Genomic DNA, 17,944 nt, shown 5'->3' with positions numbered 1-17,944 from the left:
ATGTTCGTTAAGCGTAAAAAGGTAAGGGCAGAAAGTGACTGTCAGAAAACCAAAGATGCAAAGAACTCAGCGCCTCTTTCTAGTCCTCGTAGTATGGGACAGGATCTCGTCGGGAAATGAACGCGGGAACGGCAGTCGGCTTCAAAAGCGACGCGCAAGATCGGCAACTGTGAAAAAAAATAAAAGAAAACAAAAAACACAACGTTAGTCCACATCATCATTGGTCTGGTAGATGTGTCGACTTCTCGTGACATCTTTACGCATGGCCTGTCCAGAGCCAATGAATCCGACTATAAAAGTTAGCATATGCGTCAAACGAGAACAAGGGAGAGTGGTGCGGTGGGAGCGTACCTCGTCCTTGTGGCCCGTCGGGCGTCCGGAACATGCTGTCCTTCTTGTTGCCTGGCTTGCCCGTCTTGCCCTTGCTGCTGAACTCCTGCCACTTGCTCTTGCCGGCCTCGAGCTGCTTCGTGGCCTTGATCTTCTTGAACTTCTTGACAGGCGGCTCCTCGCCGAGCGGCGTGGCGTTTGTGGCGGTACTGCCGCTTGCTGCGCTGCTACTGCCGCCGGTGCTGTTGACATTGGCTACACTGCCGGATGGCCATTGCTGGTGCTGCTGCTGTTGCCGTTGCGGCGGTTGTGTGTACAGCTGGGGCGATGCGGACGAGACGACACCCTGGCTGAAGCGGTCGATTGCGCGGAATCGGGACGGTGGAGGGATGGCTGTAGATGTCGATGCAGGAACGGGCGGCGCGGCAGCGACCACAGCCGCCGCCGACGGGTGCGATGGCGGTGGTGGAGGTGGAGGTGGCGGTGGCGGCAGACCATGGAGATGTGGAGGCTGTGGCGGCTGGGGTGGTGCCGATACAGAGGGTGCCGACAAAGAAGAGGGCGGAGGAGGAGGAGGAGGAGGAGGGAGGGGGCGGTGTTGGTGTCGACGTCGACGGCGATAAGGGTGTCGCACTGCTGCCGTCGGCCTTGCGCTTTGTCGCTGCTGACGACGTGGCGCTGCTGCTGCTGTTTGCCGGCGCAAGGGGCCGAATGTCGCGCGCCCGCAGCGTCTCAATCGTGTCGTACGACTTGAACTTGACTGTGTACATGGGTGCCGTCGCCGACCCCGTCACGGACATGATGCGCGCCGGGTAGAAGCCCTTATCGCCCGTCACCCAGCGCGCCAGGATGCTCTCGTTGACCTTGTACACAACCGGCGCGTCGTCGTGTGTTGTTGCTGACGCTTTTGATGTTGTAGTTGTTGCTGCTGCTTCTGCTGCTGTCGCCGATGGTGCCGTTGGTGTCTCGGCTGCTGCTGGGGTTGCCGCCTTTTTGCGGTGCTCTGGTTTCAGCTCCGAAATGGACGCGTCGATGATCTCGAGTGCCGACTCCAGCTCGGCCTTGAGCGCGAGAAGCTCATCGTTGCCGGGGTCATCATTCAGCGAGCTGACGACGAGGTCGAGCTATAGGAAAGTATGTTAACTACTGAAGGTCAATGCAGTGTGTGGAAGATAAGATTGCCAGTACCTGTTCCTGGTATTGGCCCCGGTCCTCTTGGAGCTGGGCGAGTTGCGCACTCATCGTGGCGGATGGACGTCGCGGTCGGGGACAAGTGTAGGTATATGGCCGCGACCTGTTCTTTTGGTCGGCGTGTCGAGTTATACGTGCTAGAAAGTCAGTTGAATGCTAAACGACGTACGGCGTATGATGACGGGATATCAATGTGATTGGGAAGTGGCGATTTTAGCCTAGCCTTGCATTTCTGTATATAACGATATTTATTTATGCGTTAATGATACACCGTTGTCACCTCGCATGATTTTACTAGTGACGGCTCGAGTCTATCGACTGAGCCATTATTGACAGAATATGACATTTTGTGATGTAAATTTAGGTAACGTTTAAATAAAGATAGGCCTCTCTAAACAAACCTTCCTTTCCATAATTTCCGCCTCTCCCTCCACTGCGGCTTCTTTAGCCGTGAAATCCTGTCGACGCCGTGGCCATGCGTGAATAAATAAAAAAAATGATCAAAATAACCTCCGATGAACTTCCGAATTTGGCGAAGACCTCTAAATATATATAAATGCAATGACACAGTCATGACAAGAAGAGCGTCATAAGCTGAAAAAAATAAAAAAATAGCACGACAACGTATCACTGCTTATTGCAACTTGATATTTCGCCTAGCTTGGCTATAAGGCTCTTACGCATCGCTTGCTTCTGTTTGGGATCGGCATCGCTGCTGCGCAGGGCGTCGAGCGCCAATCGGATCCCCGCCTCGCATTCAAGGTTGGCACATCCACCGCTGGCTGGGTGAGGCGCATTGCACCGACGGCAGCGTGTAATGGGCGCCATGGACAACTGAACGACCATGTGCCGGGCCATGGCCGGCACTTGCGGCTGTGCAGTGTCGGCGATCGGCTTCTTGGGCTTCTTGGCCGTTTTGGTTTCAGAGGAGGGCCCAGGTGTGCCTGCTGGGCTACGCGTGGGGGTTTTTGTTGGTAGCGCTGTAGATGTCGGTGCTAGAGGAGGCGTCGCAGAATGAGATGTTGTCGGTGGTCGTGTCGCCGGCGGTGGCGGCAATGATGGTGCCCCGGATGGGGTCGGGGATGGTGCTGGTGCTGGTACTGAAACTCGTGCAGGCGCTGGAGCAGGTGCTGGAACAGGTGGAGCAGACGGAACAGACGGAGCAGACGGAACAGACGGAACAGACGGAACAGACGGAACAGACGGAACAGACGGAACAGACGGAACAGACGGAACAGACGGAACAGACGGAACAGACGGAACAGACGGAACAGACGGAACAGACGGAACAGACGGAACAGACGGAACAGACGGAACAGAAGGAACGACAGGAGAAAACGTTTGCATTGACGCCGCGTTGGGTGGTTTCGATGCAGATACAGAGACCTCATGGCGTCCTGGTACTTGTCGGTTGGGGGTGAACAAGGCCGCTACGGCTGTTTCCGCGTTCGGATTCTTTTCGTAGATCTCGGTGAGATAAGCTTCAAGGGACTCTGGCGGACGCCCCGATTCGATCGTCGGGATGCTTTGGAGGTCGGTCCGCAGCCATTCTGGCAGCGCATCGTACGCAACGGATGGACCGCCATTTATCAAGTGCTGCACAATTTTGCGATCGATATTTTGCAAGGCAAGGATGGTTCGGGGAATCTTGTTTTGTTGAGCGTACCGTTCTCGGCGCATGTCCTCCGTGTCGACTTCCTTCAGGGTCGGCGCGCCGGTCGTGCTTCCGTTGTTTCGCTCAATAAATTCGAGCAGCGCCACCGTATGCTTCTCCTTCTTTAAAAGGAGACTGCGCTGCTGCTGTCGGTAGACTTCTTCGAGCACAGCCACTTGTGAAAGTTTGTTTTTTCGCTTTTTGTACAGATGAAGTAGCTTGTTTTGAGATGGCGTCTTTGCCCAGTCGGAGGGAGTAATGGTTGCGCCGTAGGCCGCCGTGGCAGCGAGATGCGGTCCCTGCTTGTCGAGAGCCTCCAGCTGCTTTCGGATTTGATCTTCCTTGTCCCTCCACCACTTTTTTCTTCTGTTGAATGTCAGAGAGTCCCGATTTCGAACGTGGTATGGTATGTTGAGATCGTCGGGGCCGTGTGCTATAGTCTTGTCGGCGGCGCTGGCATCGGTACTGGCTGCATATTGCTGCTGCTGCTGCGACGTCCCGGTGGCAGGGAGTGGTGCAAAGCCATTGGCGTTGGAGATTGTGGGGAAATTTATAGCTTGCCGCTGCTGCTGCTGCTGTTGCTGCTGCTGTTGAAGTCCTTGCCGCATAAGGTGGTGTTGCTGCACTTGAAGGTTTTGGATTTGCTGGAGTTGGAGGAGTTGGAGGAGTTGCTGGTCTTGCAGCTTCTTGTTGTGAAAGAATCCTGGCACAAGGGCGGGGTGGTCAGGCTTTGCGGGTGCTGGCGCGGCACCGTTGGCAGGGTTGGGAGGGAGGGCAGAGTGGCTGCCGAGTGTAAATGCGCTGCCGGAGACGGGAGGATAGCCTGTTGTTGCTGTAAAACTGCCGTTGGTATATGGTGTGGATTGGGCACCACCGGGGTAGCCGTTCCATTGACTTCCGGGAGCTTGCTGCTGGGTATGGACTTGGAACGGGGCCGGGCCGGTGATCTGGACGTTGGCGTTGACAGGGGCGGCTTGGCCAGCCATACCTTGGCCCCCATGGGGCCCATGGTAGCCTGTGACCATTGAACGCCGGTCGGATCTGCCTTCTGCAGTTTCTGTGCCTCTGTGTTAGCGGTGGAATTGACGGTGGCAGTGTCATTGGCCTTGCTTGAGGCGGTATGTTGCGACGACGCAGGGTCTGATGTGCGCGGCCGCTTTGCAGCTGGCTCTCCAGAAGGCGGCGACTTCGGCCTGGGAACCTTCGCCGTGGCGCTCTTTACAGTGTCCTTATGCGCATCCTTGGGGTCCAGCTTTGGCCCTGATTTACCGGTGGTCGCCACCAGCTGCGCCTGCGTTGCCTTCTTGCGGCCTGTTTTGTCGCCAGTAGGCGATTCCTGGTTCCCTTTCGTCCCTCTTTCCATCTTCTTGGCCGGCTGTGCCTTGGTCGACGGGGTCGTCTTCATCTTCTGTGAGGGTGGAGGGATGCCTGCCACTTTGGTTGCTGGCTTCTTGGTCTTGGCTGTGATGGCTTTTTGCGGGGATGCTCTACTGGGGGTGGAGTTCTTGGGGGCGTGTTTCTTGGGGATTTGTTTTTTGGGCGTTGCGACCACCTTCGGCGACGCACTCTTTGTACTTCTTGCATTCTTTTTTTGCGTACCTTGAATTTCAGCCACAGCCTCTGTGGCGGTTAGGTTGGCTGCCATAGACTGGCCACGGCTGCGGCGGCGGCTGCTACCAGCGCCGCTGCCGTCCTCATCGTCGCTCGAGGACGCATTATCGTTGCCCGAAAATTCGCCGTCGCGGTCGTCCTCGGACCCATCGCCATGGTCGTTTCGTAGCGCGACCTCGTCGCCATCTTCGTTGTAGCGCGGCTGCGTATACTTGATCTTGTTGCGCCGGCGGCCGCCGCGGCCGAGCACTTCACGCTGCATCTCAGCCAGCCGTGCTGCTTCGGCCTCGCGCTCGCTGATGATCTTGTCCCAGACACTTAGTGCGGCTGCATTGGTTGCCTCACCCGCATCGCCGGTCGAGGTAGTCAGCTCAATATCGTCAGCGAGGGTGCCGGTCTCGTTGGCCCAGACTCGTGCAAACGAGAACTGGGACTCGGCCGTTTGCTCGTCGTCGGTCCGTGTATTTTCGACCTGTGAGCGGTCAAGCAGCTTATCGACGGACGCATCGTCGTAGACAATGCGATTCTGCGTGGCCTCTTCGCTAAACAGAGCCTTAGCACCGTGGCGCAGGATGGACTCGAGGTCGTTGCCGGCGTCGTCCTCCGCGTCCATAGTCTCGATCAGGGCGTGGTCCAGGGCCATCTTGCTGCGTCCTATCTGCATGATTTTCTCTTCGACGCTGTCCTTGGTCATGAACTGGAAGCAGAGCACCTTCTTTTTCTGGCCAATACGGTGGGCACGCGAGAAGGCTTGGATGTCCTGGTGCGGGTTGAAGTCCGGATCGAGCACGATGACAGTGTCGGCCGTGGCGAGGTTGATGCCCACACCACCTGCACGCGTCGACAGCAAGAAGGCAAATAGCTCCGAATTGGGGGCGTTGAATGCATCGATGCGCTTCTGCTTGTCCAAACTCGACAAGGTGCCGTCGAGGCGCATATACGGAAGGCCCGATATGTGTAAAAAGTCTTCAATAATGTCAAGCTGGTTGAGGAACTGACTGAAAATGAGCACACGGTGGCCGCGCTCTTTTAGCTTGGGCAGCATGATCTTGAGAAGCAGCAGTTTGGCCGACGCCTCGATGAGGTTGCGGTGCATTTGCTCTGCGTCAACGTTCTTGTCTTCAATGGCCTGGCTGTATACAAAGGGGTGGCACAGACACTTGCGCAGCTGCATCAGAATGTTGTTGAGACAGCCGCGCTCTGTTGCCTTGACCTGGCCTTTGGAGAAGATGGAGCGGATCAATTCCGGGTTTTTGGCCATGATGGACTTGCAAAGCTTCTCCTGCACGACGGTCATGGACACGGGAACAATGATTTGGGCCATGGGGGGTAGAAACTTGAGGACTTCTGCCTTGGTGCGGCGCAAAAAGTACGGGCGAATGAGCTTGTGAAGCTCCGGAAGATTCTCAGCAGTGATCGTGCCATACGTCTTGTCGAGCTCCGTCGCATTGTTGGCGCTGTCGATGAATTGAAGCAGGTTAAACAGCTCCCGCTTGTTGTTCTGGAGCGGCGTGCCAGTCAACAACAGCCGGAAGCCGATGCGCATTGCCCTCAGGGCCAGATAGAGCAAGTTTTGGTCGTTTTTGAGGCGCTGGCCTTCGTCCACGATGAGGCCCGCCCAGTGCGTTTTGTGGAAGAGGCGGCGCGTGTTGTCGTCCTGCGCCGAGTCATAGGACATGATGACGACGTGGGCATGCATGGTCTGTGTGCCATCAGGAAACAGCTCGTACTTGTAGGCCATCGACTGCGAGACGCGGCCGCCGTGGTAGCTGACGACGCGCAGGTCTGGCGCCCAATTTTTTATCTCGCGGCGCCAGTTGCCGCATGTCGAGTTCGGCACAACAACGAGGAACGGCCAGCAGCGCGGTGTCTCGAGAATCAGCGTGGCAAGCAGGGCGATGACCTGCACAGTCTTGCCGAGGCCCATTTCGTCGGCGAGGACGACGCTCTTGCCCTTGTAGTAGTTGAGGAGCAGCCAGTTGAGACCCTCCATTTGGTACGGCATCAATTTTCCACGGCGTAGGACGGCGGGCTGCTGGGAGATGACTTCAAACTTCTTGCTGGCGGTAAAGTCCTTAACTCTTTGGCGCATGGCGTACTGGGAGTCGTTCTTGAAATGTTTGCCGTTCAAGTACTCGTCGTAGGCCGAGACAAACGTCGTCCAGCGGCGGCCAGAGTCAGGCGGTGGCGGCTCGTCCCACACGGCGGCATCGTAGCCAAGACCCTGGAACTTGACCAGGACCTGTTCTACGTCGCAAATACGGGCGAGGCCATCCTCTTTGGAGGTCGACGGGCCGTTGCGGTTGTAGCGCACCATAAGGATGATATCGGAAAGTAGATATTCCTCTGGGATGGCGTCCTTGGCCTCGAAGATTGGCGGCACGCCAGCCTCGCCGTTCTTCCGGCTGAAAGTCTGGCGCATGCGGCTGTGGCAAGCACCCCAGACCCAGGCGCCCGGCCGCCATTCGCAGTGGTCGTGCGACTTGCTCTCCCACTTGATTAGGTACTCCTTGTCGTCCTCCTTGACGTTGTTGTAGTCCAGGCCGGTCTGATCGCCGTCGCGCTGGATCGGACGCCAGGCAATCAATCCCTCAATCTTGTTTGTCATGTCCAGACACTCGCGACATTTCCCGTCAATGAGATACTCTTCCAGCCGCTCCTTACGGATGTTGGCATCATCAGCGTCCGTCCAGCTGGCTGAAGGGGGCGGCAAGTGCTCATAGTGGAAGCCTCGGCGGCACTCTGTGCAGCGGAACAGTACGTTCTCGGCATTGTTGACGAGATTTTGTGCCACAGGTGTGATAGGATCCACGCCATCATTCTCGAGACGGAGCTTCTCTTCCTGCTTGGCGGATAGTTTCTGGGAAAAAGGCGCGCAAGCAGGGCCCGTCTTGGAGCACACCTGACACGTATCATGGCGGGGGCTGTTGGCGTCCTTGACTTTGGCCTGACCGATACAGAAGCGGCATTGAAGAACGAAGCTGTCTGGAGCCACCTTGGTAACAGCGTGCTCACGCGTTCGGCGGAGGCCAATGCACTGCTTGTGGAAAGCGAGAGAGCAGCCCTGGCAGTAGATCATGATGCCCTTGTTGGGCGTGTTTGACGGGCCGCCACACGAGTTACAGATCTGCATGTGCGCGTCTTTGAACGCAGAGTGTCCGTCCAGGGGAACAAAGACCTCCTTTACGTTGATGATCTTGGGTTGTGCGGGGACACGGTCATCGTCGACGAGGAACGACTCGTCATCATAATTGGTAGGATCAACCATGCTCCGCGTGTTTTTTGTGGCACGAGACGATCGGCGGGCGCGCTCAAATTCGATCGATCCGTCACGTGTGGAGCGGATCTTGTCTTTATCTGATATGATTTGGCGTCGCCGGCCACGGCCGCGCTTGCGAGGGGGCTGAAGATCGGACTGGATGGTGGGGATGAAGTCCGCATCGTCATCACCACCAAGCTCGTCTGCCTCGTCGTCCTGCACGGGTGTACGCGTCTCGGAGTTGAACGCCCGAGTACGTAGACGCCGGCCATCGCCTGCCTCGTCGCTGTGGTCATCATTGGCTGCGGTGACAAGGCGCGAGCTATACCTAATGCCGGTCCGACCAGTGTCGCCCAGAAGACGTAGACGGCGGCGCTGCATGTTGAGAAAATTGTGAGACTCGATGCTGTCCTCCTCCATATCCAGGTCCATCATATCGTCATCCTCGTCGTCATCGATAGGAAAGCCACAATGACTGCCGAGGCTGACGCCACGGCTGGCGTTGAAGCTCATGTCGTTTAAGTCCGACATGAGACGGCGCCGCTTGAAACCGCTCTCTGCAGACGAGAGCTCATCTACGTCCTCGAGTTCCTTCCGCTTGAACTTGTGCAATGCTTTGCTACCGTTGGGAAGGTCGTAAATATCTTTTTCGTAAAACTAGACGGTCCTGTTAGTTGAATTGAACTTTACAAAAAAAAAAAAAAAACACAAAAGCGGCTGCGTGGATTGGGCTGGTGCTGTGGTCAAATGACTGAGACAGTGAAGAAAACAAAAGAAACCGCGACTTTCTGTACGGACAGCCTGAATGCTTGCTTCGCTCACTTTCCAACTGAAGATGGTCTTAACCACACATGACAAGAGATGATGGATGTGTGAATAGTACAAGGTTTTGTAGGATGAAAAAGGAAGATAAGAGACTGAAAGTAGGAGGTAGAGGTCTTAAGAGAGAGGAGTTGAAAAGTGAATACAATCCAATACAATAAATATGGGACTTGAGTCTTATAACGTTTTGGGAGTCATGAAGGTAGAGTGAGAGTTAAGGGAAGGGGCGGTGAAGGCAAGCATGAATGTGGTTTGAGATCAGATCAAAGTGAATGTGAAAACGGGCTGGGGCAAAAAACACAAAGTACCATCTGATCATGGCACAAGCACTTGCGCCGACAAGGGTGGCATGAATGCGAGAACAACTTATCACGGCACAACTTACCTCGAAGCGCCTGCCATCGTCATACTCGATTTCGTAACGGCTTCGTCCGCGCACGCGTGCAATGACCCGATAGACATAGTCGCTCGGCGCGCAGACCTCGTACTCTGCATGACGGGATTCTGGCAAGGGTTCGACAACCACTTCGAGGCGGCTCCCATCGCCGGGCATAATCAGGTCCGCATCTATGGCATGCTCACCGGTGCCGTTGTCGTTAGTATGGTCGTTGTTGACCTCGCCTGTGGAGCCGTCCTGTTCGTCAACATCGTCTTCGTTTTCGTTTTCGTTTTCGTCTTCGTCTTCGTCATTCTCATCTTGGTACTCGTCGTCGTCGTCGAGGTTGCGGCGGCGATCCAGCATGCTGTCATCTATGTGGTTTGCGAACTGATCGGACATGAGGATGGGATGTTGCTGATCGTCTGCGTCTTTGACGTCCTTGGTGTGCGAGTTTTCGTAGGCACCCTCCGTGCTAGGAAAGACGTCGCCGGGAACATCGGACAATTCGACCTGGCGTGGAGCTATATCCGAGGCGACTACTGGCAGAGGTGAGTCCTCGTTTGCAAGGTCCCCCGTGTCGTCGTCGCCTTTCTCTACCGTGGCAGGTGGTATATCTTGGCTGTCCACGCTGTTGCCAAACACATCGTCGATAACCCGCTCGTCGCCGTCGCTGCTATCTGCCTCAGCGGTAACATCGTCGTCGTTTTCATCGCCACTGCTCTCGGCAGCGTCGTCCTCGGCATCACTGTCTGCTTCTTTCGCATCGTTCGCGCCGATCTCGGGAGGTGGTATTGGTGGAGGGTCGAACTGTTCTTGTGATGCGGCGCTATCGCCATGGTTCTCGCCTTCCTCTTCCCCGTCTCCTTCATAATTGTTTCCGTCTTCGCCGTCGCCGTGCTCCTCATTGGCATTTTCACTGGGGCCCGTGGCGTCCTCGTCGCCGCCGCCGGCCCCCTCCACGCCTGCATCTTCGCTGTTAAAGTCGAAGGCGTCGCCCCAGAGGGTTGCGGGGTCGATTGTGGGCACATTCGTCTCAAAGAAGTTGTCGGCATCCATGGCAAAGGTTCCGTCTATACCGTCACCAGCCACAGGGAGGTGGTCGTCCGCAAGAGTGCCATCACCTCCGTTCCTGCCGCTAAAGAGTGCGAACGGGTCGTCATCGTCGCCGAAGCCGCTCATGGTATCGTCATTTCCGGGAGAAGTGGTGTTGGCCGTCAAGAAGAGAAGCTTGATTTGAACCCGATGAGCTAGAGGAGGACCAAGGGGGTCAGCAGTCGTCCACAAGAAGAATCCTAAAGTTGCATGAGACGAGCCCAGCAAGACGCGGCAGAGCGCAAGGGAGCAGCATACCAAGGGCGCATTGTAGACAAAGACGCCTGCTTGTGGCTCTTTGTTGACGTGTGAGGGCGGAGGAGTGTGTCGAAAGTGTAGATCCTTTGGTAGTCAACACTGGCGAGCCGTAGTTTCCTTTTTCCGTTCTGCGTCAAACGCGGAGATGTTGATTTGGGAAGGCGCATTGGACGAAAGACGCGAAGCGCTGTTGAGTCTGTGGATAGAGCGGAATGCACTATTCATCCGTGAAGTACAGTGAAAATATTACCTAACTAGGCACGCTAGGAAGCAGGTTCAGGAGGGGACTCCCCTGTTCACGCCATCCTTCGGTCACTCTTTCCCCACGATGAGTTGGCGACGCGTTGGGCGCGATAAGCGATAAGCAAGAGTCTCCACTATAATTTTAGGAAATTCTTCAGTGGACGACAACAATTCTCTGTTGTATTCTTTTGTGCTCAATATTTTGTACACAATCTCTTTACTATATCCGCACTGCCCTGCACACAATGCAATGCCTCCCTTCACGACATCGCCTGCGGTGACCGCCCTGCTGGCGCCTCTCCTTGGCTCGAACCATGCACTGCGCATTTTGGGCCGTCGACAACAACAGCAGCTGGCCCTGAACTTGTCCCGCCATGCCGTCTTTTCGCGCCAGTCGTCCATGTCGGCGATCGTCCGGGGTCTGCGCCGCTCGTTCCGGGACCCCGACGGCAAGCGACCGCCCGGCTACAACCCCGAAGTGGCGGCGCATGTCAGACAGCGGCGGCAAGAGCGCGAGGCTGCCGAGGTGCCCAAGTACAAGCTCTTCCGGGGCAAGAAGGATGTTACAAAGCCACCCATTCCCAAGGCCAAGACGCGGCGAGCGCGGTTTTTTGATCCGGACGACGAGTACGGCAAGAAGAGTCTTGTGTACCAGGCCAAGACGGGCAAGCTGGAGGCGGAAGTGAAGTCTCTTGCGAGGCAACGGGCACGTGACAGAGGGGAGGAAGAGTACGAAGAGAGGGATCGGCGGTCATTCCGGAGGGATGATGGTGGGCGCCGCCGCCGAGATAGCAGAGACAACGACTTTGACAACGACTTGGAATCGCGGTCGAGGTCAGGACGGACAAGTGGTGTGTCGTTTGGCGGCCGCGATGGTCCGAGATCCAGACAGGGCGTGACTGGACGACGCGACCGTGACCGGAGAGGCGATCTTGACGAGCGTCGGTCGTATGACCGTGACCATGCTCCCGAGAGACGTGACCGCGGTTCTGAACGACGATTCGACACAAGATCCGACACGCGATCCGAGCGCCGCTTTGGCCGTGAGCAGCGCGAGGACTATGACGAGGAGAGGAGCCATAACCGGGATGACAGACGAGACAACGGCTATGACATTGGGCGTAATAGCAGATCTCGTGATTCTACTGCTTCAACGCCGGTCCCTCTTTCGATCCCCTACACAACAGCTGCGTCACAGTTCCTGTACGGCCGCTCGGTGGTCGAAGCGGCACTGCGCGCCGGACGGCGCCAGCTCTACAAGCTCTATGTGTACGGCGGTGCGCACCGCGGCTTCAACGCCAGAGGCACGCCGCAGGACCAGGGCGTCGGCAGAGCGATTGAGCGGCTCGCCAAGGGCCGCGGTGTCAGCGTGCAGATCGTCGACGAGCGCTGGCAGCGGCTGCTGGACAAGATGAGCAAGGGCCGGCCGCACAACGGCTACGTGCTGGAGGCGTCGCCCCTACCGCAGCCACCAGTGACGGCGCTTGGAAAGTACACCGATGGGACGGCTGCTGCAACTACGGATGACGTGGCCTCCTCCCCCTTGACAAAAGGCGCTGGCTTCTCTGCCGAGGTGGGCTACCAGTCGCGCGAAGAGGCGAACGTCAACGGGACAGCGGTGTTTGTGGCTGTCGATGCGGGTACGGCGCGCTACCACCGCCCACTGGTGCTGCTGCTCGACCAGGTGCTGGACCCGGGAAACCTGGGCGCGATCCTGCGGTCGGCGAGCTTTTTGGGCGTCAGTGCCGTGGCCGTATCGAAGCACAGCTCGGCGACGCTGACGTCGGTGGCGCTGAAGGCGTCGGCGGGTGCGGCTGAGGCGCTCTCTCTGTTCTCTGTTGAGACGCCAGCGACGTTTTTGGCGGAGTCGCGCAAGGCGGGCTGGAAGGTGTACGCGGCCGTGCCGCCGCCCGATGGCTACGTGACGCGCGGCCTCCACGCCAAAACGCCCGTGCTGGACCTGGATGGCCTCGAAGCGGCGGACCCGCTGCAGACAGAACCCATCATCCTGGTGATGGGTAGTGAGGGCGAGGGTCTGCCGCGGGCGATCCGGCGCGAGGCGGACGTGGAGGTCAGCATTGCCAACCGGTCGGGCACCAAGGTGGTGGACAGCCTGAACGTCAGCGTGGCGACGGGTCTGTTGTGTGCGTCGTTGCTCAAGGGCTCGACGCAGGCTGTTGCCAACGCCAGGACTGATCATGAGGCGGCCTTTGAAGCAGCTCTGAAAGACGGGGCCACACCCGCAGAGGCTGCCGACGAAGAGAAGCAGGAGGTGGTCAAACCCCGTGACGAGCTGGGAATCTTCTAAGGGGTCTCCAGAAACAATCACAAAATTCAAAAACGTGTACGATAGGATATGTACGACGGGATATGTACGACTAGACACAGCGGAGCATTTTGCATGGTTGATACGTTAATACCCCTCGCATCCAAGGGCATAGGACCGCATTTCGCAAAGGACAATACAACGACTCATCTTTATCATAATATAAACTCTTAATGCTCGACAACTTTCCAACTTTCAGTCGACTTACCGATATTTTCCTATACTTACCCAAACGTTTCTACTCCGTGTTCTTCTTCTTCCTCCTTACTTTTTTTTTTTTTTTTTTAAAAAAAAAAAGTTCAATGCTTTACATCACCTGTCTACAGTCCCTCTTCTTCATCGTCCTTTTCTTCTTCTCATTCTTATTTGTTGGTTGTTGTTGCCCCCTTTTACCCCTATGTGACGACAACGCATTGCGTGCATACCCGCCGGCACTACGAAGCTGGAAACGACGATGTGCCGTGGTATGCCTGGCCACGTACCCGCACTTTGTCCATCGTAAAGGTAGACGCTTTGGACAATTCATTCGTCATCACATGCTAGGAACAGTGAAAACCGAGACATTGTGCAGATTCTGTTCTCGCGATGGTGTGCAGGAACATGGTCATGCGAGGTGCCGAACTCAAGGACGCGCGAGGAGGACAACGATTGTCAAAGTGGAGAAATGCAAGAAGGGGAAAGAAACCCGACAGACAAACAGCCGAATGTGAATTTGAAAGCGTGGTCTGGGTTCTTGACACGAGGACTGAGGACTGTTCCGGGGGCGTTTCGGCAGGCAAGATATACATTCCAAGACCAGAGACCGAGAATATCCAGTCTGTTGTATGGTCGTAGCGGCGGCTATTTTTCGTCTGTTCTGGTCGTCATCCTCCGGCTCTAACGATTAGATTAGAAATGGAGGGAGCAGACGAGACCGTGCGCAGTCCTCTCTCCGGTTTCTCTCCATTATTCGCTCTGGTCTCGTGATAAAACCGACACGCGCGGCAGACGATGCAGCTGCAGGACCAAGAGCACAGATGCAGCGGCCTGTGAGTTCTTCCACTTGGCAAAAATAGGCCTCTCTCACTCTCCCTCGCAGTGCTCCTCTTTACAAAGTAAATTATTCCCACTCAATGGTGGTACGCTGTTTTTTGTGCCGGGTACGACCGTGTTGTCAGCAATAGGGGATGAACAACACATCTGGAGTGACAGCCGCCTGGGCGTGCTCTACTTCGGAGACGAAGACGCTGGTCAATCGGCTGCACGCTCTACCCGCCCGTTAGACATCGCCTGCATGGAGCTTGCCGAGAAGGATCTTGAAAGAATTCTCGCACGGAAGTGGAAGTATTCATGGCAAACAAAGCAAAGTCGACAAGCCTACGGAGGCAACACTTGGTAACAAGACAACGTCCAACAAAAGATATATGACAAGTGAAAAAGGCAGAAAAATGATGAGAATTGTCCAGAGAATCCTACTCATCTCTTTCTCGCTTGTTTGTTACAGCTTTTCTTCATCTTTTTCATCATATTTCTTCTCTTTTGTCTCCGTCCGAGATACTGGTCTGGCCTGTCTGACTGGCCACGTCTGTCTTTTCTTCCATAAATAGAGGAAGTGGCTCAAAAGATAGCCCAAATCTAACTACACAACACAACGCGACACCCGTCGGACCGTGGCCGCATACCTGCGGCCGCTTTTAGTCTCATATTCTCTCGGACTCTCCTGTTATTTCCTTCCCTTTTGTCAAAAACTGACCGAAAAGGAGAACGTAAGTTCGTTGTATTGTGCTCTGCTTGTCCGCCGAACTTTCGGCTCCTTTAGAACTTGATTGTGATTTTTCTGCCGATGCAGACAAAATGGAAAGTAGACCGAATAATGTCCAACAGTTGCATGCATGTTGATGAAAACAAGACAAAGAAAGAGAGAGTGTGTGTGATGAAGCACAATGCGAAATATGGAGACTTACACTTTCCTACTCCATGATTGGCCAAATGTTTTATGGAGACCGCAAAAAGCGGATCTATCTCCCGCGCAGCCAATCCGCGGGCCGCTGTAACCCCTGCTGGTAAGGTGCACACTGGGCGGGCACCGTCCAATGGCAGCGCCGAGTTAGACGCCCTCGCTCTTGCCTTCCCCATGCTTTGCATCACCTCTTTCCTTTTGGGACCAAGAGCAGCCAATGTTATGCCTGCCTGCTCCTTGTATCTTTGTGCTTCCGTATCTTGTATCCTTTTCTAATTCTGTCTCTTCTCCTCTTCTACGCAGCACTGCATCCTGCACCACGACCAGGTTTACCACCCTTTCCGTCCTCCCTCTCCTTCTCCCGTCCGTGCCTTTGCTCGACCGTCGACCTCGACCCCTGTCAGCTGGCCCCCCATCACAGCACTCGAATAGCCGCCGAACGTGCAGTAGCTCCCTTTTGACCCGTCGTTCTTTTTTGTCTTCTTTGGCTTTCCACTTGTGTTTTATTTTTGCTTTCTATTTGTCTGCGATCACTTTGTTTGCTAGCCTGCTCCCTCTGTCGTTGCCCCTGTCCCATGCTCCTCGTCGCCCATCCTCCCGCTGTGATATCAATCTAGTCGGGACCGGCGCTCCTCTTTGGAAGTGAGGCTGGATGGCACGTCTTTGCCAATGTGACGACAAATCCAGGCCTTGCTTGCCCATCTAGACGTAGCAAACCCTGACACACATTTGTGTTTGTTTCTTTATTTTTGCCAGTCCTTTGCGTCCCCCCTCTCTATCATCCGTCACCCCTGCCACATCCTCTTATTGGTCCTTGGTCGATTTCGTCACGCATGTCATTTTATTCTGAAGACAGCACTCTCGTCGGGCCTCACTCCGTCTCTTTCTCCTCCCAACTCTAGATCCTTGTCTTCGTCTGCAGACATAACCTGAGCATCTTGTGGACCTCTCGAATTCGCGCCGTGCAGGCCGTGCAACGCTGCATGCAGAGTACGGCAATGTGATGACCGGAGAAAGCCATTTTCCTGTTACTCTTCGACAGACATATTCCGCCATGCTCATCAACTGACTCCCCACCACATTGCCGTTGCCCGTGCGTTGGCATGCATGCTGTGTGCACTGGCAGAGTTGGGGGCGGCTATGCGGGTCTTGGACAGGGAGCGAATGGGAGACGGGAAAAAGAAAAGAGAGCGACGTGACAGACTAGAAAGTATGTCGTCTGTAAAACCACGACCGTCGTCTCAAGGTGTGGGTGGGACTGGCCTTGCCAGCCGGCCACCAAACGGACGCCTGGCCCTTCCACCGAATGGTCCTGGCCGCCTGCCGTCCGGCCTTTTCTCATCTCCTGCCAACCCGTTATATAAATCGACTTGTCGCCCGCCTTCGTTCTGGTTTCCTCTTCTTCTCTTTTTCTTTCTTCAGCAAGTTTTTCATCTTCAAAGGCCAGTCGTTGTTTGTTCCCGTGTTTCGTTTTCCTCTTTCCGCTTTCTCTCTCACTCTCCCCTTAGAGCCGGTCTCTATCCTTAATTACACTCTCACTCTCAATCTCTCACAGTCACTCGACAGCACACAAATCTCAAAAGTACTCAGTTCGCCGGTCGTTCTGTGTCTTTCTAATAAACAAATTTCTGCCTTTTCCTTGCCCAACCAAACTCGCAGTTCTTGTTCCGGTAACAAGAACGACCTCAAAGTCTTATTTTCTTGTTCTTCATTGAATCAGGAAAAACTTGTCCATCTTTTTTCAAAGATTACCATTCTTTTCAGAATTTAATTGAATTTTTTTCGTCTTTACTTTTTTGACTTTTTTCTTTCGACTTTACGCCCCTTTTTTATCACTCAAAACCAACCCTTCTTTCCAGTCAAAATGTCGTCCGTCCAGCTTTCCTTCAACCTCCGCGTCTCTTCCAGCGTCAAGACCGTGCACCTGCTCGGCTCCTGGGACAACTACGTTGGCCAGCTCCCCCTGTCCAAGGACAAGTCCGCCTCCAAGTCCGGCTCGTGGAAGGGCACCTTCCGCTTCCAGGGCGAGACCCTCGAGGCCGGCCAGCGCTACTGGTACTACTACATCATCGACGGCTACCATGCGTCGCACAACCCCAGCGAGAAGTCCACGCTCGAGCCCACCACCGGCCGTGAGCTGAACGTTCTTGATGTCCCCAAGGCCAAGTCTTCGTCGTCGTCCTCCAAGAGCTCGTCCCACAAGTCGTCGTCGTCGTCGTCCTCTTCCCGCCACTCCAGCAAGGACAAGAAGCGCAGCTCGCGCTCCGAGATCCCCAAGGGCCGCCCGCTGTCCACCTCGCAGATCAAGTGCCCCAAGCCCCAGTCGCCCCACGCCACCCGCAACATCCTGACCGCCGACTACGACATGTCTGCGCTCTCGGAGCAGTTCGCCGCCACCGGCATCGCCGAGGAGGAGTACGAGTACGAGTACTCCGAGGAGTCTGCCTACGTCACCGCCGACTACGGTGTCCTCAGCGGCTCGGACCTGTCCTACTCGTCCGACGACGCCAGCAGCATCAGCTCGGGTACCCACTCGAGCATGTCCGGCTACAGCACCCCCAGCTCCGACATCAGCTCCTGCACCTGCGAGCGCTACGGCATCACCCGCAAGGGCGACCGCGTCCGCATCGACTGTGGCGGTACCCGCTGCGGCTACGAGGACGAGTGCTCGTCGTCTGAGGATGAGGATGTCTGCGCCACCTCGTCGCGCCGCAACGGCATCATTGTTTCGTGAATGAACCGTCTGCTGCTGCTGCTGTGGCTGTTGTTGCTGTTCTTTAATGATGACGATGATGAACCATGAGACGAGATGACGATGATAATGACTTTGACGATTGAAA

The 17,944-nt window shown here is 55.6% G+C and overlaps 4 protein-coding genes across 4 annotated transcripts; 2 read left to right on the top strand and 2 right to left on the bottom strand.

The window, feature by feature from the left end:
• Positions 1-204: 204 nt before the first annotated feature.
• SPBR_05936 (uncharacterized protein) lies at positions 205-1,572 on the bottom strand (the record flags this gene model as incomplete). Its single annotated transcript, XM_040764199.1, has 4 exons — positions 205-290; positions 352-676; positions 780-1,454; positions 1,519-1,572. The coding sequence occupies 4 exons, from the start codon at positions 1,570-1,572 to the stop codon at positions 205-207; spliced, it is 1,140 nt and encodes a 379-aa protein (XP_040622183.1).
• Positions 1,573-2,473: 901 nt separating this feature from the next.
• Positions 2,474-10,425, bottom strand: SPBR_09192 (chromo domain-containing protein; the record flags this gene model as incomplete). The annotated part of the gene is made up of 4 exons (XM_040767318.1): positions 2,474-2,651; positions 2,945-4,122; positions 4,164-8,702; positions 9,253-10,425. 4 exons carry the CDS (start codon positions 10,423-10,425, stop codon positions 2,474-2,476), a joined length of 7,068 nt encoding a protein of 2,355 aa, XP_040622182.1.
• A 664-nt stretch (positions 10,426-11,089) lies between these two features.
• SPBR_05709 (RNA methyltransferase) lies at positions 11,090-13,147 on the top strand (the record flags this gene model as incomplete). The annotated part of the gene is made up of 1 exon (XM_040763972.1): positions 11,090-13,147. The coding sequence occupies one exon, from the start codon at positions 11,090-11,092 to the stop codon at positions 13,145-13,147; it is 2,058 nt and encodes a 685-aa protein (XP_040622181.1).
• Positions 13,148-16,968: 3,821 nt separating this feature from the next.
• Positions 16,969-17,838, top strand: SPBR_06125 (GTP-binding protein; the record flags this gene model as incomplete). The annotated part of the gene is made up of 1 exon (XM_040764387.1): positions 16,969-17,838. One exon carries the CDS (start codon positions 16,969-16,971, stop codon positions 17,836-17,838), a length of 870 nt encoding a protein of 289 aa, XP_040622180.1.
• Positions 17,839-17,944: the final 106 nt, after the last annotated feature.

Source organism: Sporothrix brasiliensis (assembly GCF_000820605.1).
Source record: "Sporothrix brasiliensis 5110 chromosome Unknown Cont15, whole genome shotgun sequence".
NCBI lineage: Eukaryota > Fungi > Ascomycota > Sordariomycetes > Ophiostomatales > Ophiostomataceae > Sporothrix > Sporothrix brasiliensis.
The sequence above is the reverse complement of the archived record's forward strand: the minus strand, read 5'-3'. Positions and strand labels throughout refer to the sequence as shown.